The 20,900-nt window shown below is 51.1% G+C and overlaps 1 protein-coding gene across 1 annotated transcript; it reads right to left on the bottom strand.

Annotated features, from left to right (window-relative positions):
- Positions 1-6,061: 6,061 nt before the first annotated feature.
- Positions 6,062-8,464, bottom strand: POU3F4 (POU class 3 homeobox 4). Its single transcript, XM_053990167.1, has one exon. It carries the CDS (start codon positions 8,390-8,392, stop codon positions 7,280-7,282), a length of 1,113 nt encoding a protein of 370 aa, XP_053846142.1. The 5' UTR covers positions 8,393-8,464; the 3' UTR covers positions 6,062-7,279.
- Between the last annotated feature and the right edge of the window lie 12,436 nt (positions 8,465-20,900).

The raw sequence follows: 20,900 nt of genomic DNA, 5'->3' as shown, positions 1-20,900 counted from the left end.
TGAAGAACATACGAGAGTAAACCCCACACCATTACATTTTCCATTAGAAACTCCTCGTGGCTGAATAACTGGGAGTGTGTTGCATCCTCTCCCTGCTGCAGCTGGGAGAAGTTTGGGCTGAGCAGGGCAGGATTTTGTGTTTATAAGGTGCTGTGCTGGGTTTGTGTAGCATCACTTATAGAGATCTGCCCACTCTAGTGAAAAGCAGGATTGTACAGAAGGATTCCAAGCTTGCAAAAGCTTGACATGGACAGAATTCCCACTGCTGAATGGTTTCCTTTGTGAAGAATTTATATCAAATATAATAAAGTTTTAAATCAATAGTCTGAACGTATGCAGAGCTATAATCTTTGTAGATTTGGTAATCCCCCGTGACATTTACAGGACAGTTTCTGCAAACTCAGAATTCCAGAGCTGAATTAGCATTTCTGAGGTGTAGGAGATCCCCTGTGTCTGTGTGATGTGTGTGGAGCAGCAAAGAATCATAAACTCACGTCTGACAGTGTTTGTATTTAAGCTTTAGCAACTCCATTTCAAGATTTCGGGTGGAAAAAAGGAGGCTGTGGCTGATTTTCCCCGTCTGGGAGTGTTTTCTGGCAGGATTTTGATTTTTTCCCTGTCTCCCCCAGCCGTGTGGAGCCTTGGGAAGCCCGGCACAAGGCCAGCCCTGCTTTGCCCCCGTAACTCACAGATTTTGTGCCATGGAGTGGGACCCCCAGCACCTGCTGGGCGCCTTTCAAGCTGCTTTAACTGGATCACAAGTTCCCAACTGTAGATAGATGTAACAGAGACTAATCCCATAATCTGGACAGAAGTACAAGCCCTGGATGGGGAGCAGCTCATGTTACCTCCAGTTGCCCTTCAGTGATGGCAGGGGAGCTCAGACACTCTCATCTCCCCCAGCCATTTTTTGGTGAGTAAGATCTGTGGGCTGATCTGATCTGATTTGATTTGATTTGATTTGATTTGATTTGATTTTTCCTTCTCAAAGTCTGAAGATGAATATGCAAAACAAAACGTCATGTTTCGGCCAAAAAGGAAAACAACTTGGGTTCAGAAATGGTGCTCCTATGCTGGGTAAATATTATTTGTACTCGAGGCGCAGAAGGACCGGCATCATTAAAAACAAAATAAAATAAAATTCAGTGACGGAATAATGGAGCAGCGTTTTGGGTGTCGAAATAACACCAGTGGGGAGGAGAGCTGCTGCCCAGCTTTTCACAGTCCCTGTTTGAAATACCCCCATTTTCAAAGGTCCTGTAGCAGCCCCCAGCTCCTCGGCGTGCCAGCAGAGCATCGATCAGGAGCCGCCGAGCCGGGAGCCGCCGGTCGATGGCTCCGCAAACCCAGAGCTCCCAGAAATGAGATTTACCACTGGCTTTTTAACTTCTTGTTGACAGGCTCTCGCCAGTGACAGCTCTTCCTCGCTCTCCTCTTTCTCTCCCATCCCAAGATTTAATACTGTTTTACCACTCTAATTAAGGACGTGATTCTACAAATATTTGCAAGCCGCCGAGGCGCTCGCTGGGAATTGGGAGCCACGGATCCACCCACAGATCCCATCTCAGGCATGTGCAAACCATCCCCACTCCCATCCCCACCACAAAAATGGGAGTTTGAAATCCTTTTGCTTGTCCTGCTTTCCCAAGTCTTTCAAACTTAACTCAAAACCCACTTGGGGTGAGATTTCCTATACTGCTCTTCAGCATAGAAGTCTGGCTTTCTTTCCATGACATAAAACCAAAAGTTCTTTACTTTGGCCCTTTCCATCTCTTACAGTGTTAACAAAAATAGATGCTTATTGCTTTAATAAAGGTTTTGATTTGGAAATTATTTACCATTTAGACTTTGTACGCTCTAATTGCTTTTGATTCTTTGGAGTATCTCTAATGCAAAGCAGCTGAAAGACTGAGGTTTAAAAATGGGCTCTTGCACATTTGAAGTAAATTTTATCCCGCAATCAGTCATAAAGATCTTAACTGCAGCTATCACATATCCTAAATATGTAATTGCTGTGGAGCCTTTCCAGTCTATTGGTTACAGGATGCTGGAAAGAGGGGAAAGAGAGTACAAATGTAGGCCCTGATGTCTGTGGGTATTTTGGGGGGATATTGAGCAGATTGGTCACCTGCCTGAAATATTGTATACCTATTTTTTTCTAGGATGGAACCCTGGAATTGAATTGTGCAAAGATGAGTGAGTAACTCCATTTGCACGGTGAGCTCACTGATTGCTGTGGTGAGTAAACAATGAATTTTGTCTGGGTTTTGGGATCAGGGCATCCACCCCCAGCCCCACATGCTCCAGGGGGAAGGACTGAGGTTTTAATTGTGCCTCCATCCACATGTGGATCTGCCCTAAAATCAGTGGTGGTTTTGGTAGATGGATGCAGCCCAGGTTGCTCTCATCTGTTCTGCCCAAACCTAGGGAATCCATACCTAAAAATACAGAAAGAAAAACTCAAAATACTTGAGAGATTTTAAAAACATCTTGGTCAAATCTAGTCTAGGTATGGATTGGCTGGTCCATATTTTGAATGATCTATAGTGACCAGCCTAAAGTGAAATGGCACCTCTGCTTACTTCTAGGAATTTTTTGCTTTCAAGAGAACCCTCTCCCATGTCCTGGCCATCTTTAAAGAGCACAGCTTACAAATATTTAAAACTTAACCCAAAGGAAGCCTCTGGCTCTTTTTTTTTTTTTTTCAGTATACTATGAAAAGCATGGAAGATTCAGCCTCAAAAATTGCTGAAGATGTTTAACACTCTCTGTTAAAATCACAAAAACGGTGCAATTTATCGTTATCGGAGAAACACTTGCTTTCAGCCCTTTCTTTAAAGGATTTTGTGAGATATTTACATGCTAAATTAATGTGAATGGCTGCTAAATACACACCAAAATTCTTCCAGCTGGGAGACACGGGTGTGCAAAGGCCAGGCCACTTGGGTTCTTGAGGAGAGCAGGGGGAGAAGCTCCCCCAAGCCCAGAGGCTGCTGAGATGGAGCTTGGGGGTGGGCAGCTTATATAAACCCTGGGTGTGCTCGTTCTGCTGCTGCTTTTTTATAACAAAGCCCAAATTTGGAGTCTCTCATTCTTATGATTCTACCCCGTGCTTCTCTCCACCCCCTCCTGAGTTCTTTTAAAAAAAAAAAAAAAAAAAATCCCTAAATTCAGAAGGTAACTGTGAAGCTGAAGTTTCTCTCTCCCTGCCCTTGGTTTGGTGGGACTTTGGGATGCTGAGCTCCACCCTGATGGGCTCAGCACCCCGAGGGCTCCCCACGCTCACCATGGATGATGGGCAGCGAAGAAGACAACAGTGATCTGTACTTAACATTAGGTGGCACAAAAGAGTTTCCTTTGGCTCGCAGGAACACTGAAATCGATGGGCAATAACCAGCAGAGATTTTCTTTTCTTTAAACGAAATTCTCCTATTTTCTCCAGCTTTCCAGCAGCCTTTGAAGTGCTTCTGTTTATAAACTTACTTGATTTCGTCTTTCATTGCATCTCTTTTGTCTCAACCTAATTTGTTTCAAGATAAGACATAACCCAGCCCTGGCTGTGGTTGTATTTACAGAGCAGCCAAAGGGCTCTAAAACGGGGCTAATTTCAGTGAAACGCCTTCTGTCCCTCCTCCAAAGCAAGGCTGCCTTTAGGAGCGGTGCCTCTCTGGGCCCTGCATGTCCAGAGCCACCGTGAGCACGCAGGGCTGGCTTTAACCTGCAGCTTCTCCTCCGCGTCCTCAGCTGGGGCTGCTCACAAACCACGGCTCTTTACTCCTGCTTCGGTCCCCACGCCACATTCATCCTCTTCCTGGAGCTGACTGAAAAAAAACCGGGGCTTTGGGGGGTTATATTTCCTTCTGCTGCTGCCGTAATCCTTGTGGAGAGAGAGCCGGAGGTCGCGGTCCCGCCGCGGAGCCACCCGGGCTCCGCTGCCCAGCGCAGGGGCGGCCGCAAGGCCCGCTGCCCCCAAGGCCGCGGTGCTGCAGCTCACAGAGATTTACCAGTGAAATAAATCAGTTTTATGGTTCAGAAACAATGCGCGGCCCCCCGTTCACATCCCAAATCCCTCTCGCTCCCAGGTGCAGGAGGGCTGGCGTGCTGGCATTGCAGTGGGAAGGCGCCTGTCCACTCGCGTGCTGCCGCTGCTCACTGGAGACGAGAGCTCGCTCCCTGCTCGGGCCGCTTCTCAGCATTCCTAAAGGTAAATTTTTTTTTTCCCCCCCTACACTGCTGGCAGAAGGGTTGGCCATTGTTTTCTCCGAGGTTCGGCTTCAGAAAGGGGGAGAAGAAACAAAATAAAAATAATAAAAGCCCGTTTCGCTGGCGATCCCTTGAAGTTTTTGCTGCTCCCCTGCCTCCCCCTGCACCCCCGGCTGCCGGAGCTGCCCCGTTTCCCCCGTGAGATGCGATTATGCGGCGTTATTGTTCCTCCGCACGCTGCCCTCCCCGCCGGGGGAGCGGCCCGGGGCGGGGACGGGGCTCGGCGCTGCGGCCCCTCCGCTGCCCGGGCACGGTGGGCGGAGGGACGGGCGGAACAAAAGAAACTTGCCCGGTGCCCCGCTCGCCGCCGCTGCCCGGGGCCGGCACCGCGGCCGGGCCGGGCGAGCCGCGTCCCCGGGACGCGCACAAGCCTTGATGCACACACAGAACGCACCGACGCGCACCCCACGGACACACGCTGCCCTGCCCTGCCCCGCCACAGCCGCACGGATCCTTTTTCCGCCCCGAAAGCGCTTTTTTTTTTTTTTTTTTTTTTTTTTTTCTCCCACCCCGAAGCCGCGGCAGGTGCCAGCGGCGCTGCCGGGATCGGCCCCCCGGGCCCACCCGGCCGTGCCCGGGGCTGGGGGGCCGCAGGAGCCCCCGCACCCCGGCTCGGCCAAGCGCACAAACCACGCACCCGCAGTTTTCCAGCTATTTTGTTTTTCTTTCGTAAAAAATGTTTATTTAAACCTTTTGGTTTTGGTGTTTTTTTTTTTTTTTTTAATTTCTCTTTTCCTTTTACAACAATAAAATATTGCGTCAATATAAACCCCTTGACTAAAACTGGTCGACAACCAAACGTTACAGCCACTCGTGTGTTTCGTTATTATTTTCATCCGACACCCATTTAGGCTTCTCTTTTTTTTATTGTTTCTTTCTGAAACGTTTTTTTTTTTTTCCTTTCTTTTTTTTTTTTAAACATAATGCGGAATTTATTGAAAATAAATAATTGTTGGCAACTGCAATAGGCAATTTTGGATAAAATAGTTGAAAAAAGCAACCTTTAATGAAAATAGCGTTTATTATACATCAGTTACTAAATGAATAAACTAAATGATCTTTCTTTAAATTAATAACTTCCAAAAAACGTTTAATATACAAAACTGTACAGTTATAAAGTTGGCAGAAATAGGCAGGTCCTCAGTGTCGAGTTATTTTTTTTTTCTTTTCCTCTTAATTTCTTTTTTTTTTTTTCCTATTTTCTTTTTTTTTTTTTTTTTTTTTTTTTTTTTTTTTAGCGCTTACTGAAAAATACTTGAAAAATATAAATGTCGAAAGGAAAAAATCTGGAGGAGGGAAGGGGGGGGGGGGGGAGAGGAAAAAGGAGGAGGAGGAGGGGTTGGGGGATGCTGTGCGGGAGCTGCGGAGCGGGGTCCGGCCCGGCCCTCGGGGGGCCGCGGGTGCAGCCCCGGGAGCGGGGGGGGGGGAGCCCGGCCCTGCCCGGCGGCCCCGGGGGTGCGGGGCTCGGGGGGTGCGCACACACACACACACGGACAGACAGACAGACACACACACACACACACACACACGGACCCCTCGCGGGTGGGTGCGTGGCCACCGCACCCCCCGCCCTTGGGGACAACACAGCCCCGGGCTGGGAGGGACGGGGGGGGAGAGGGGGCGGGTGCAGCTCAGCACTTCCCTGCGCCCGAAAAACGGCGTTTGCATTACAGTGACTTTGTTTTGGTGGATGAGGGTTTGTTTTTTTTTTGTTGTTGTTGTTGTTTTTTTTTTTCTCTCCCTGTTTTGCTTTGTCGATGATTATTATGATTTTTTTTTTCTTCCCCCCCCCCTTCGTCTTCCCCCCCCCCCCCCTTAGAAAAGCTTTTCCACAAATCCAGCATCTCCCTGCGACGCGGAAAGAAGCTCAGCGTGAACCAAATGCGGGCGTTTTCTGTCCTCTTCCCTCCCTCCCTTCCTCCCTCCCCCCCGACACCTCATTCCTCTTCACTATCGAAACAAAATACAGAGAAACCGATTTCCGAAGCGAAAGCGCAGAAGGATAAAGGTGTTTTACTACAGACCTCTCAGTCTGGCGCTGATCAAAAAGCCCAACTCATCTTCGGAAAGAAAAGACTGGCAAATGCCACGGGTTTGGTTGTGATGCTTAATTTCGGGTAAACCTCCTAGAAATAATTATTTTATATATATATATATATATAATTTTTTTTCCTTGTGAGAAGAAGGGAGAGGGGAGGTCAGGCTTGTGACCCGACCGTTTTACGGTGTTGGGAAGTTCTTGAAAAGGAAGAAAAAAAGCTGCAACAAATAAGCCTGTTCTTCACATCGGTGCGGGGCTCCGCGGGGCTCCGCGGGCGCGGAGGGAGCCCCATCTCCTCGGGGGGGGGGTGAGGAAGGGCCGCGGCCGCCCTGCCCCGGCCCCGCTGGGTGACATTGCCGGTGCTTGGGGAAGGGAGGAACGTTTGGACTGCTCAATTCGATACAAATTAGGTCACAAATATTGTGTACAGTTTGTAGTAAAACACCTCAGACATTTAAAAACGCTATATAAGTCTTTAAAAATGCAAAACTAGTCTATTGTAAAACAGATTCACCTGAAATACAGCTGATATAACCAAGGCGCTGGAAGGTTATTCATAGGCACACATCTGTCTTTCCTTTTCTGTCGGGTCTTTCGTTCTTTTTTTTTTTTTTCCCCATTTTTCCGTGGGTTTTCCCTTTTTTTTTTTTTTTCTCTTTTTTTTTTTTTTTCTTCCTTTCTGTTTGGGTTTTGTTTTGCGGTGGGGTTGGTTGGTTGGTGGGGTATTTTTTGTGTCTTTTTTTTTTTTTTTTTTTTCTTTTCCTTCGTCCTAGCAGAGACCGAAAACAAACCTTGTCTGCGAGTAAACACCGTGTGTGACCAGCGGAAAGGTCGGAGAGAGGAAAAAAAAAAAAAAAAAAAAAATATTGCCGAGGCGGCGGCGGGCGGGCACCCCTCGCCGCGTCTCCCGAAACCATAAGTTAAAGCCCGGCGGGCAGTCCCGCGGCCGGGCAGTCCCGGGGCCGCAGCCCGCGGTCAGAGGTCGTGGCAGGCCGTGTCCGTTTTCACGCCGTGCGAGTACACGTCGTGCTGCGGCTGCTCGCCCGGAGGGGTCATGCGCTTCTCCTTCTGCCGCCGGTTGCAGAACCAGACCCGCACCACCTCCTTCTCCAGCTGCAGGCTGTCCGCCAGCGAGGAGATCTCCTGGGCGGCCGGCTTGGGGCACTTGAGGAAGTGCGTCTCCAGCACGCCCTTGACACTCACCTCGATGGAGGTCCGCTTCTTCCTCTTCCTCCCCTGCGCCGCGATCTTGTCGATGCTTGTGGGGCTGCCGGTGGAGGAGTCGGCCTCCTCCAGCCACTTGTTCAGCAGCGGCTTCAGCTTGCACATGTTCTTGAAGCTGAGCTGCAGGGCCTCGAAGCGGCAGATGGTGGTCTGCGAGAAGACGTTGCCGTACAGGGTGCCCAGCGCCAGCCCCACGTCGGCCTGGGTGAAGCCCAGCTTGATGCGGCGCTGCTTGAACTGCTTGGCGAACTGCTCCAGCTCGTCCGAGGTCGGCGTCTCCTCGTCCGAGTGGTCCTGGCAGTGGTGGCCGCCCAGCTCGCCGTGCTCGCCGCCGGCCTCGCCGCGCAGCCCCGGGTGCAAGCCCTGTCCGGCGGCGGCGGCGGGCGGCGGGGTGAGCCCGCCGTGCTCCAGCATGCCGCCCACCGCGAACCCGCCCTGCGAGTACACGCTCAGGGGCTGCCCGGCGGCGGCGGCGGCGGCGGGGGGGGCGGCCAGCGAGGCGCTGTGCGCCGGGCTGGCGCCCCAGGCGCTGGGGTGGTTGGCGTGGGGCGAGTGGTGGGAGACGTGGGGCGAGCGGTGGTGGATGATGGCGCCCAGCTGCAGGTCCTCGCGGCCCGGCTTCACGTCGGGCTGCTCCAGCGGGCCGCCCGCCAGCGCCGCGGGCCAGGGCGCGCCGTCGCTCAGGCTGGTGACCCAGTGATGCCCCAGCGGGTGCCCATTGCCGGGGACGCCCTGCAGGTACTCGCTCTGCAGCAGCTTCTGCGGGCTGCGGAACGGGCTGCCCTGCTGCATGCCCGCGCCCTCGGCGTGGGCGAGCGCGCCGGCGCCCAGCAGGCCGTAGGGGTTGGAGGCGGCTGTGGCCATGGCCGCGGCAGCCCCACGAGTTATACTGTGCCGCCGCCGCCGCGCCAGCCTTTGACATCCACCGGCACGGCGGCCCGGCGGCGGCCGCGCCGCGACTGGCACCCGCGCCGGCCAATGGGGGCGCGCCGCCGGCCGAGCCGACCAATGGGCGCGGCGCGGGGGCGGGGCGGGCCGCTGCGGGGCGGGGCCGCGGGGCCGCGCGGGCGCGAGGCAGGAAGTGAATCACTCCGCCGGCACCGGGGGCCGGGCGCGAGGCGGCCCCGCCGCTTAACTCCTTCCGCGCCGGGCGGGGAGCGGCCCGCGGGGAGGGGGGGGGGGGGCACGGCTTAAATGGGGAGCGCCCGGGAACGGGGGGGGGGGGGGGGGGCGCGGGGGGCACGGCTTAAATGGGGAGCGATTAGCGGCGGGCAGAGGTTAAACGGCGGCGCTCCGGCGGCAGCCCCGCGGGACCACCCCGGCGCTGCCCCCGCCCGCCGGTCCGGGCGCGCTCCGGGTGCGCGGCGCCCGCTCCGCTCCTCCCCCGGTGCGGCTGCCCCGAGCCGCGCGTCCCCGCCTGCCCCGGGCCGTGCTCGGCAGAGAAAAAACGGAGAAAAGCCCCAAATAATAAAAAAAAAACAGCCCCCCAAAAAAAGGAGCTTCCCGGCCTCGCCGCCGGTAAATCCCGGTGGATGCTCCTCAAAGTTGGCAGCTCGGGCGCGGTGCGCCGCCGCTGCGCGCCTGGCGGGCGGGCTTGCAGGGCAAAAACCGGGAAAAAAAAGGAGGAAAAAAGGGGGGGGAAAAGTGAGAAAAGGGAAAAGAATGGGGGAAAAGCGCGTGCGGCGCCCGGGACCCCCCCGCGGGAGGAGCGGGGGGAGCGCGGAGCCCCCCGGCTCGCTCGGGCCCGGCGGGCAGAGCTCCGCGCCCGCGGAGCCCCGGCGGGGCGGGCGGAGGCGCGGCCCCGGGACCCCCGACCCGCTCCCGAGTTCCAAAATGACCTTTCCCTGCATCGTTTTGGAGGTAACCGAGCTGCGTAATTATATTTGCACTTCCAGAAGACTGCATCAGAGTCCCCTTATTGGTTTGAAATTCCATTAAATATATTGCAAGAGCTCCTAGGTTAAGCTTGATTTAAATTTGCATACATTTTCATATATTTAGCAGAAATAAAAGAAGGCTTGCAGCTACCAGAAAGTCATTAAGGCATTAGTTTCTCTGAGAAGACAGATCTGAAGAAAATTCAAGAAAATGAGAAAATAGATCTAAATAAGGTGAGCGCTCCTCTGGTTCCTTCCGAGCCGGGTCCCATCGCTTTCCTCATTATAATAATAATAATCACAATAATTTCTCGCCGGGGCAGCGTGTGAGAGGGGTAAAGGCAGGGCTGGGGGGGGTGAGGAGCAGAGAGGGCTGGGGCAAATCGCGATATATCGGGGACTCTGCGGGTCCCCGCCGGGCGAGCGCTGCGCTGCGCGCCCGCGGGGGCGCGGGGACGGGGGGGGGGGGGGGGGGGATGGGGGGATGCGGCTCGGAAAATAAATCAAAAATTCGGAAAAGTGAATAAAAGAATGAAGTTTGCGGGTAGAGGGGCGGCGGTGGGGGGTGTGCGGCGGGGGGGTCAGCGGGCGGGCCGGGAGCTGGGAATGTCCCCGCTGGAGCCGCGGTCCCGGCGCGGGGCGGTGCGGGGCGCGCAGCTCCGCGGCCGAGCCCGCCCGAGCGCGGGGAGGGCAGGGAAGGAGTTATAGCAGCAGCCTCTTCCTCGTTGGTTTTTTTAGCCTTTCCTTTTTATTTTTTCCCCTTTCCTTTTCTTTTTTTTCCTCCCCCCCCCCTTTCTTTCCTTTTTTTTTTTTTTTTTTTTTTTCCCCACTCTCCGCCTTCACAAGCTCCTCGAAATAAACATCACCGCAGCCCGCGGGAAAAAAAAAAAAAAAAGAAAAAAACATCACCCCCCCCCCCAACAACATCAAATCCGCACTGTATAAAAACGTAACTAAATTATTTAAAATTAATTTGCACTTTAACTTCCGAAACAATTTTTCAAATCCCATTGCCCGTGAAAATAGATGTTCAGATCCGCCGTTTAATTAAGGCAGAGTCTCTGGCAGGGAAATAAAACCCCGAACGTCCCATTTTAATCTTTGCTGCAAATGTAGCTAAGGCAGAGCCCGGCTCTGCTCCTGCCGAGGCGGCTCTCACCTCGCCTATAGCAGAGTATGGTGGATTTTATAGTGTTTTTATCTGCATATAGTTAAATCTTCTTGCTGTTCTAACTAATCTGCTGGAGAGGGTTTCTTTAGCTCTTTCCTGTCAGTCTAACTTCCCAAGTGTAACAGATGCCGCTCTCAAGCGGTCCTTTCTGCTGCTTTTCTTTATTCAGCCTCGCATTTTTCTCCCCATGATCTGGGTTTCCATAGAGAGAGGAATAAAAGGGGGACCATGGCCACAAATCCCCTGCCCCATGCAGAATAAAAGAGCCTTATTCAATAGCCGACCCCGTCTGGACATGGGAGAAAAATAAGTACATGCAAAGCTACTGTTGCAAGAATTTGTAACTTATTTTTCATAGACCGAAACCCAATAAAGTTTGTTTTTTTTTTTTTAATTAAAAAAAAAATTTAAAAAAAGTTTTTGGGTTCGGACTGTGCGCTCGAGCCCTTTGGCTCTGGGTGTCCCCGCCCCGGAGGGACCCGCGTTTCCTCAGCAAATAACTCGCTTTAATATCTATTTTTGCTGCTAAATCTTTGGCGTGAAAAAGCTCGCACAATAGCTGGAGGCAGCCACCGTCCTGGGGCAGCGAGAAGTCGCTATAGAGAACGCCCCGCTTTGAAGTGCAGGAGCTGGGGCTGTGTCGGGTCCCCCTGGCACAGGCGGCACCGGGGCTTTCTGGGGTCACCCGGCGGCGTGGCTCGGCCGTGGCCGTCCCCTCGGTGGCAGCGGCGGTGTCACCCACGCGTGGGGCAGGGCTGGCTGTCCCCGCTCCAGCCCCGCACCATCCCCTTTGAGAGCTCCGCTCGGGATGCGCTCGTTCCCCACCGGCTCCACGGGCTGGAGGTTGGCACCTGAACCCACCAGCGTGGTTATTATCGTGACAGAGCTGATTTTATTATATTTAAGAGATTTTTTTTTTTTTTTCCCCCGCACTCCTCTCATTGTTCATCCGCTGGAGGGGAAGGAGAGAGAGGGAAAAAAAAAAAAAAAAGGTCTAAAAGGGGTTCGTTTTGATTGTGTTTAATACAGCATGAAGCTCGGAGCGGTAAGCTGTGCCTCGGTGTCGTGACCTCTATATTGAAAACTTCACCTTCAACACAAGTTCACTTTAGAGACAGGACGAGTTAGATTGCGCTTGGTGGGAACAAGTGCAAATTTAAAAACAGAGTCAATCATAACGGGGGTGGGGGCTGGGAAAGGGCAATTTAACCGTTTCTGGAGCCAGGAGTTAAGGTTTGCATTGTGTACATCCAGGCGCTGGGGCTCCTGCTGAAGCCCAGCCGCCCATCAGTGCTGAGAAAGCGGCTCCTGGCGCTCCGGAGAGGCTTTGGGAACACCTAACCAGCGTGGGGGAAGCTTAGGAAGCAAAAAGGAATTTACAGAGTATTAGCAGAAATTAGCCAATACCGACACAAGCTCAATTAGTTCCTTTTTTTTTTTTTTTTTTTTTTTTTTGGTCTCTGTTGGCTGCTCTTGAACGTGAGTAAATGCTGTGCAGGGAGAGAGGAGGGAGAGAGCCACACAGCCATCTCCGAGCCACAGCCAGGAGATGGACTGACAGATTGCAAATTAAACTAGTCCTAATGTACGAATGAATGCGGCCCCCCCCAAATCTCTCCCAGCACCAGCCCGGCAGCAAAGAGCCCGGCACGGAGGGAGCGTGGCTGCGGCTGGGCTGGTCCAGGGAGGGACAATAAAGCCAATCCCGGGCAGGAAAAAATCACAAGGTAAATAGTATTTGTATTCTAACTGCTGCGATTTCCGAAGCGGTTTAGGCGACTCCTTGCTCCTCTGCTCGAATCGCCCGTTGTTGTTGTTATTATTATTATTATCATTAATATCTTTTTTTTTTTTTCCACGTTGTTGATGTTTGAAAAATGTACTCGCTGCGGGAAAAAAATAATGTCGTTCATTCGTGCACTACCCCGTCATGTTCAGGTCACTGTTATTTCTGAATTTCTGAGCTGGGTCGGTTTTAGGAGGTCTTGTCTCGAACATTTGGTTGACTGAGCAAAAAAACCGTAAATATTCCGGGAAGTCTCTCCAAAGCGCACATTTTTGCCGCGGGAGCGGTCTCGCCGTCTGTGAAATCCACGAACTGGGGTTTGTTGTGTTTAGGGGAGAAGTGTGGATGGGGAGAGGCAGCGGGGAAGGGGCTGCGGCCCCGCTCCCTCTCCTCTCGGGCGGTGCGTGGCAGCTCCTGAGGTCACGGCAGGAGTTAATAGACCCCACAACAATGCCGATCCCTTCCCTTTTACGTAGGCACTTTCCTCACCGTGCCATTCAAACAGGCGTGATGACAAGAACGCGCTGGTTTCATCCCGGACCGAAATCCCGTGGTGTTTTGGTCGTTGGTTGTGTTTTGTTGCTGTTTTTTTTTTTTTTTTTTTTTTTTTTAATTTCATTTTTCCGGTGAAGCTTCTCCCAGCAAACGGGGGGATGCGGTCGGAATTGGGCACCCCCAGCTCCTGCCACCCCAGAGGCCGTCCCGCCTGTGCTTTAGAAATAATCCAAATACAATTCCCGAACGGACAGATTTCTGCTCAGACATGTTTAAAGGAGAATGGGTTGGATTTGAGCACGCACTAACTGGCTGGCTAGTTAACCTCTGTTGACTAATGAGACATTGAAGACAAATCGCTCTGTTCCTTGGATGACAAATACCTGCGTTGCTGTTTGGTAGCTTACCGAGCAATTTCCATGTGGGGTTTGGGTTCATGTGTTGTGTTTTCCCTTTCATTTATTTATTTATTATTTATTTAACTATACGCTTTTCCAGCTGTAGCTGTCGGCGTGCAAAGCATCCAGCGATGCTCCTGATCTCGCAGAGGGATTGAAACGCCTCCTGCATTTTGAAGCGCCTCGTCATCCCTAGATTTACGTTTATAAATACGTAGATGCTGCTGCTAATTCTTGGTTTTCTCACAGACCTTCGTGTGTTTACGGCTCGGTGGAAAGTTTCCTCCCCGCTCCCTTCAGATCGCGCCAACCAAAGCTGCTATAAAAATGAACTTTCAGGCCAGGCTGCGTTGCTAAAAGATGTTTCCTTCGTGAACCGAGCTTGGGCAGTGCAGGATGGTGATGGTGGGGCAGGCTGGGTGTCGTTCGCTCACGCGTGGCCGAGACCGCGAGCCCTCCGTGGGCCGCCCCAAAAAAGCCCCAGCAGCCCCTGCCAAAGCGCCGTGCGCTCCATCCCCAGCGTGTGCGGTTCCCTGGCACCTCCTGGCAGCTTTTTTCTCTCCCCCCCGCCCAGCAGACTGGCGGTGAAAGGCTCTGGAGGCTGCAGCATCCCTTCCCCTGCGTGCCCTGCCCGTGGCGGCGGGTCCCGGGGGCTGCGGGGGAGAAGTTCAGGGGGAGGCGGGCGGGCGATAAATCACCGCGGGCCCCGGGAGCGCACACGGGAGAGTCGCCATCAAAGCGGGGGAGACAGCCCTCGGCTGCGAGAAATAAATGGGAATAAATCAAAGTGGGGGCTGCCCGGGGCAGGGGGTGCCCGGGGCCCGCCCCGCTCCGCCCGGGAGCGCCGGAGCGGAGACGGGGAAAGGCGCTCTGCAAACTTTTAATGAAATCACCGGCGGTATCGATTTTTGTGGGCTTTTTTACCGTGCTTCAGACATTGGAAAGTGTCCCTCTGGGGATGGGGGAGGGGGCAGAAGGCAGCGGTGCAACGCGAGCTGTATTGGATATTGAGTTATTTCATATTTTAGAAAATCAACGGTGTCTCTGAGGGTCCTCCAGAGAGGAAAGGACTCCGGGGGGGGGGGCTTGAGCCAACCCACAGAGCTGGGGTTCAGCCAGGCAGGTATCAGTTTGCAGTCCCTTCGTGGAGCTCTAGGGGCCCGTGTTATCCCCGCGCTCCCTGATGGAGAACCCCGGGAGAGCTGGCTCTCCCCCTCGGACAGCACGTTCTTGAAGTGCCACATCCAAGTATTTCCTATTTGCCTCTTCTCCAAACTGTTTAGAAATTACTAGTAGCGGATAAGTAAATTGCAAGTAAACCTAGTGAATTAGGATGATTCTCTATCAGTTTAATTTATGTTTTATAGTTAGTTTAGCCTTCTGATTTGATTGCCTTAGTAATGTGAATTGCCTACAGCTGCTGATGATACAGCTTTAATTCTGTTTTAAAGGTCATGTAAACATGTGCCTGTAGCATAAGGAATGCAAATTCAATTCCCTTTTAATGCTTCCTCACATTCACTTCACAGCCTTCACCTAGAAAATTAGCAGGATTTAATAGGGAGCCGTGTGGCTGTTGTGATTCCATTAAAAGCCCCTCTCCCCGCCAGGCGTGGCTCTCCCGGCCCACCCCACGCCCGTGAGGCGGACACGGAGGCGCTTCCCACGCCCGTTTTGGCGGAAATCGAGGCATTTTCCGCCCCGGGACGGACTCATCCCTTCACCTGTGAGCTTTGGCCGCAGGTAACTGTCCCAGGGCTGGAAAACCCGGCGGCACCGGGAATTACCCCTCCAAGGAGCCAGAGCATCACCCAGGTGTGCGCCTATGCGTAAGGCTGTAGTACAGCCGCGTGGTTCCTACGTCACGGTGAAAGACGGTGCTGGGAAAGAGAAAAATGGATAAAAATTCTTGTTTTGGGCCGAGGTGGGCTCTCCTCCTCAGCAGGAGGAGAAGCTGCGCCGCGATGCCAAGGTGATAGGTGTAAATGCGAGACGCCTGCGCCTTGCAGACGGGCATTTTCGAATTAATTTTTAAACACAGCCAGCTCTGAGTTCATCAGAGATTGCTTCACCCTACTGCAAGAATAAAAAAAAAAAAAAAAAAAAAAGGTAGAGCCAGAAAAAAAATTATTATACCACTGTCTTCCCCCTGGTTCAAAGGGTTTTAGTGAAGTTGCTGGGAAGTTTCCCCTTTGAACGGGAGGGCTCTAACGAGCGGGGAAGAGCGTCAAAAAAGCCACTCTGGAGTCGCTTTGAAAAGGGAACGATCTGTGTCTGCAAAGCGAGCCAGGGCGAGAGGCGATTCCGCGGCCCCTCCGGCCGCAGGGCCCCGGCAGCGCCCGGGGAGCCCGCACCGGGACCGGGCACCGGGACCGGGCACCGGGACCGGGCACCGGGACCGGGCACCGGGCGGACCGGCCCCGCGCACCCTGCGCGCTCCTTCCTGGGACAGCGCTGCCGCAGGAGGTACCCCCCACCCCCTTTGGACACGGGGTGTTTTCCTGAGCTCAGGGGGGTCCTCTGCGTTACCCCAAGTGCTTCTCGTCCGCCCGCGGGATGCGGCAGCATCCTCATCTTCATCGCCATCACCCCGCCTTCATCCCCGTGCCTCTCCCCAGCTTCATCCCCATCACCTGTGCTTTCCCACCGGCATTCGCCCTGCTGCCTTCATCCCCATCACTCCCGCGTCCCTCTATCTTCATCCCCATCAGCTCTGCCTCCCCAGCCTTCATCCCCATCAGCTCTGCCTCCCCAGCCTTCATCCCCACCCCTGCCTGTGCCAGGCCCTGCTGGGCCACCCCACTCCCCACTCAGTGAAATGGTTCAGTTGCCCTCAGGTGCCCCCCGGCGGCCCAAGGAGCCGCGGTGCTGAGGGCACCTGCCCTCTTTCCTCGCCCTGGCAGCCAGGAGCCCACCCTGTGCCCGTCTCTTCCTTGGCAAAAATGAGCTTTTTTTAGCAAAATCTGAATACTTGCAGGAACAGCTCATTGGTGATTCTGCTAATGTTGCACACCTCATTAAATAGCCCCAAACACAAGGAGGTTTAAATGACTTTATTGAATTAAAAATAGCATAGGAAATCACCTATGGTACTTTCATCAAATAATTACTGTAAACTCTATACATACAGCGAGAGATCCCTTTTAACAAATCTATTCCTAAAACACGGGGGGGTTCTGCTTAATGGCTGAAATAACTCAGAGCAGCACAACCCGCTTGAAACATTGAGCCACACTCGGGCACTTCCTAATATGTTCCTGTGTGTTTCCCTGAGTGTTTTTCTTCCTTATCTTTTTTATATCTGAAGTTCTATTCCCCTCCTCTACTCCATGTATTTGATCATTTTTTCAAGTCCCTTGGCTGAACCAATCTCTTTTCATGCAGAGGATAAAAAGAGAAAAACTTCAAAGTAGGTTCAGGTAATTAACAGCTGAGGGGAATATAATCTAAACCATAGGCCCTGCTTTGCACCCAGGTCTGCTTTCAGAGCCAGCCGGCAAGGGAGTGCCTATTCCCTGTAGCATCCAAATCTGCTTCCTCTGAACAGCTTTGCCAGGCCTCCAGTTATCACATCTGCATTTCAAACACCATGTCTCTGGCATTAATTATTAATTAGCCTACAGTCACCCCAGAGGATTTAAGTTCCAGCCTGCACATACTTATTCATTGACCTCTATCTTAGTTTTTGTTGGAAAAAAACCCACTAGAATGCTTAATAATTTCCTTTCTCTCAGACCCTCTGTTCCAGTTTCATGGCAGGGAAACAGTATATTTTGAGATGGAAAATCACAGGGCTGTCTAGAAATTTGTTTAGAGCAAAACGCTATGTCAAGAGTTTGAACAAACCATTTCAAAAGATTTAGAAGGAGTTTTGCTGGAGCATTTTTACCTTTGACAAATGAATTTATGGATTTCCCAGAACTGAGAGATGGTGGAGACAAATGCAAGGCAGTTTGGCTCAGCGTGGAGCAGTTCTTCATGTGCACTTTAAAAATACAAACTGGATTTAATTACTGGGTAGCACGTTTGGAGGATCAAACCAAGGCAAACGTTTATGTGACAGCTCTGGGGTTACCCTGCTATTGACACTGGTAAGAAGGAAAATAAAAATGCAGTTGCAAGGCACAGGAGTGCTTGGGCATTAAATCTGAGCTCTGTCCTCAGGAATATGGAGCTGAAGGAGCCTATTTTTGTATCAGTCCCAAGGTAGTCTGGAAGAGGCTCCTTAGCCATTAAATAAGTACATATCTCACTGCTGCTTTCTTTGCCATTTTGTGTCTTGAGATTAAGGTTCCAGAAGTAAAAATATCAGAGAAATCAGGTACAAACTGAGTTACATGATCCTCCTTTTTCTCAAAACTGAATGAAATCCGAAGTGCCTGTTAAGAGTTTGGATGAGCTGTTTATTGCATCCTCCCTTTTGTTGATGGATTTTAATGCTACAATATCCCACCCCTCTGATGAGGCCTCTTTTAATTCCTCATGCAATTATCCCCAGATAAACTTTTTAAAATGTCGCCGTGGTTTCTCATTTTTATTTGTGGTGGTGCTCTCTGAAATAATCATTGAAACATGAAATATTTCTCCACTTTGCTTCCTAAGGAAGTGTTTAGTCTGTAATCACGAGGTCAGACTGGTTGACTTCTGTGCCAGCCTAGAATTGATTTTTGAAAGCATTTAATCTGCACCTAAGACTCTTTGAATTCCTATTTAGTGGAGGATATGGAAAAGAGCTCTGAGACACAAACATTTGTACTTAAACTGCTGGGCTATCTCGGGAAACAAAAATGTGTTTTTCCAAAATTGCAGCTAAACCAACCCTTTCGGAAAATCATAAGCCTGTGCTGAAATGAGCACCTGAAAATAGATGTAGGGGCCAAAACTGTTGACTTCCATGAGGGATCTCTCTCCTCAACCTCCCTGAGAGTTTTGAGGAGTTGGTTTGTTGCTGCTCTTTTATTATTTTCACATTTATGAGTAGATCTGGGGAGCATTCGGCATTCAGTGATAACTATTTTTTCCTCTGCTTCAAATATTTAGAATATTTCTTACATTCAATGTAAACAGCAAAAAGTGCCTGCATTTCACAGGGAAAAGAGGAACAGGCAATACTTCAAATTAAATTTCCAGGAAGATGGTTCCCATTTATAAAACAACAGATTGTATCGTGGTGCTGAAGAGGGAGGTAGATCCAGACTATTTTAATGAGACATCCAGGACCTTTTAATCACTTCTGCAGTGATACTAATACCAGTAATAACAGTGATAATGGAAAAAAAAAACCCTGGTGTGAAACCAGGGCTGGAATCTGTTCTCGGTAAATGTCAGAATGTTTCTGAAATTAAAACTTAGTGTTAATGTAGCTCTGTTCCATATGAATATTAAAGAGGAATAGGGACTAAATTTCTTCCACAGCAGAGTGAGATGTTGTTTTAGAAAACAGCCACATGGCAGCTCGATCTGCAGGGATGGATCTGGGGTGATTTTAGGGGGTGGCTGAGGGTGAGGGCAGCTGGGCTGGGTTTGAGCCCTCTGCTGCTGTCTCCTCCTTCTGCCTTTTGTTTCCATTTATTGCCATTTATTAACCAGGTCCTTGGGATAAAGGTTCCATGCCCCAAGATTGGAAATCTGCTACCAGTGCTGTTAAATTACATTTCTGTGTGGTTATAGAGCCAGGAGTGAGGAAAGCATGAATGTACAGATACAGTGGGTTTGACATGTTGTGAAATATTTGTACTGTTCATGTTAGGAGAGATGAATTTCTATAAGAAGCCTGTTTTATGCTTCATTTTATATATATTTGCATTTATAGCTTCCTGTTAAAGCTTAAATATTTTACTCTGTTGGTGAGATCTAACCCTTGGCAAGTCTGGAAATGCTTTGACCTCCATTCTTATTACACCCTTCACTTTTTTTCATTTAAAATAACACCTGCAATAGTTTTCCAGCCGTGCCTGACATCCACCAAGGACTGAGCTGGAACTTCATTTTGTATTTTGAATGTTTCACACGAACATGTTTGGAATTCAGATTTGGGGGTTGCAGATCACTTTTTATGTAGAGAAACCACATGGGTAATTCTGATTTTCAATTACTTGAAGAGTGATTATGGTAAAAGACTGTTGATTCCTTGTGTGTTTGGGGTCCATGGGCATCTCTTGATGAAACCCTGGGTGCAGTTTGAGGGAGGCTTTGCCACCTGTGCAAACAAAGCTCTTGTAGAAGGGGTGGGTGAGGTGGAGATCTCTGCAGATATTGCTGTGTCAGCAGAAAAGGGGTTAGACTAGATCAGAGGAGAATGTGGGGCTGGACCTTGAGCTGACATCCCTGTGCAGGCTGGTGCTGAAATTTGGGGAGCAAGACTGGGTTGCAGGAGTGAAGGAGGTGTGTAGTGCCACCAAAGTCTGCACGAGCAACATCAGAATGCTTTTGGGTAATGTCTGAACGAATCGAAGCCTCTGGAAGGTCCTTGTCCTCCTCGGTGGTTTTGCCCGGCAATGAACACGCCCTGGATGTGCAGCACGTGCAAAATTGACGTGATGAGGGTGTGAGCAGGGAGGACCCATGAGGAGCCAGCAGATTCCTGTGCCCAGAGGTGCCACAGATCCTCAGCTGTGGGACAGCAGTGGGGACTTTGGCATGGTGACCACAGTGACCATTTCTGTACTCAGCCCGAGCCCATCCTGAGCTTGCTGTTTCCCTGACTACAACCTGACCGTGCCTGTCCTCCTAAACTTTCCTTTCAGCCACGTCAGCCCTAAAGCCCCAAAATGTGACATCCTCAGAGCCCTTGCTGACCCCTCATCGCGTGCGGTAACCCCGGCGTGTTTTAGCTCTTCCAAGGCAGGGGAGGGCTCAGGCTGAGCCTGGCAGGTGGCCAGCCCACAGCCCCTGCTCATGGCCACAGCCCCAGCTCGTGGCCACAGCCCCAGCTCGTGGCCACCTGCGGAGGGTTTGTGGGATGGCTCCTGCCAGGCAGCCCCTGACACGGCCGGGCACATCCTGCTCCTGACCCGCCACCTCCAGCTGGAGCACCCACGCTGAGCTGGGCACTGAGCTCCTTGGCAGTGCCCCTGTGCAAAGTTTTGAAGAGTTTTTAGAGTTCCCCATCCTCCCACTTATGTATTTTCCTTTCTTTATTTATTTTAGTTTCTCTTTCCCTCTCCACGCAAAAAAAAATTGCCCGGGCTCCATTTACTGCCCTTGCTGGGAGTTTGCAGTGGAATAAGTTAATGGGGCCAGGTTTAAGGTGAATTGTCACAGTTTGGGTGACTTCAATCAGCTGGCAGTACAGCCTGTTTGGTTGCAAATAATGTGCTTTCTAAAATAAAACCTTTCATCACCAAAATCATAGAATATTGGAATGGTTTGGGTTGGAAAAGACCTTAAAGATTGTCTCATTCCAATCCTGCTGCCATGGGCAGGGGAAAAAAAATATGAACAGCATTTAAGAAGCCATTTATACATGCAACCCAAAGAATAAGGACAATATTTGGGAATTTTTGGCTTTTATTATCATTGCTGTAAGTTTTGAAATCACAAACCCGAGTGCTTGTGTGTGCCATGTAACTGCTACCACCAAATCACATGTAACACTCCATGGTAATTGTGTTCATAATTATGGAGTTAATTGAATTTCTGCAAT

Source organism: Vidua macroura, chromosome 14 (genome assembly GCF_024509145.1).
Source record: "Vidua macroura isolate BioBank_ID:100142 chromosome 14, ASM2450914v1, whole genome shotgun sequence".
Classification (NCBI taxonomy): domain Eukaryota; kingdom Metazoa; phylum Chordata; class Aves; order Passeriformes; family Viduidae; genus Vidua; species Vidua macroura.
This window is presented reverse-complemented; position numbering and strand designations above follow the sequence as displayed.

Bases quoted from the DNA above. Each gene is read 5' to 3' on its own strand.
- POU3F4 (XM_053990167.1), bottom strand. From the start codon at position 8,392: ATGGCCACAGCCGCCTCCAACCCCTACGGCCTGCTGGGCGCCGGCGCG.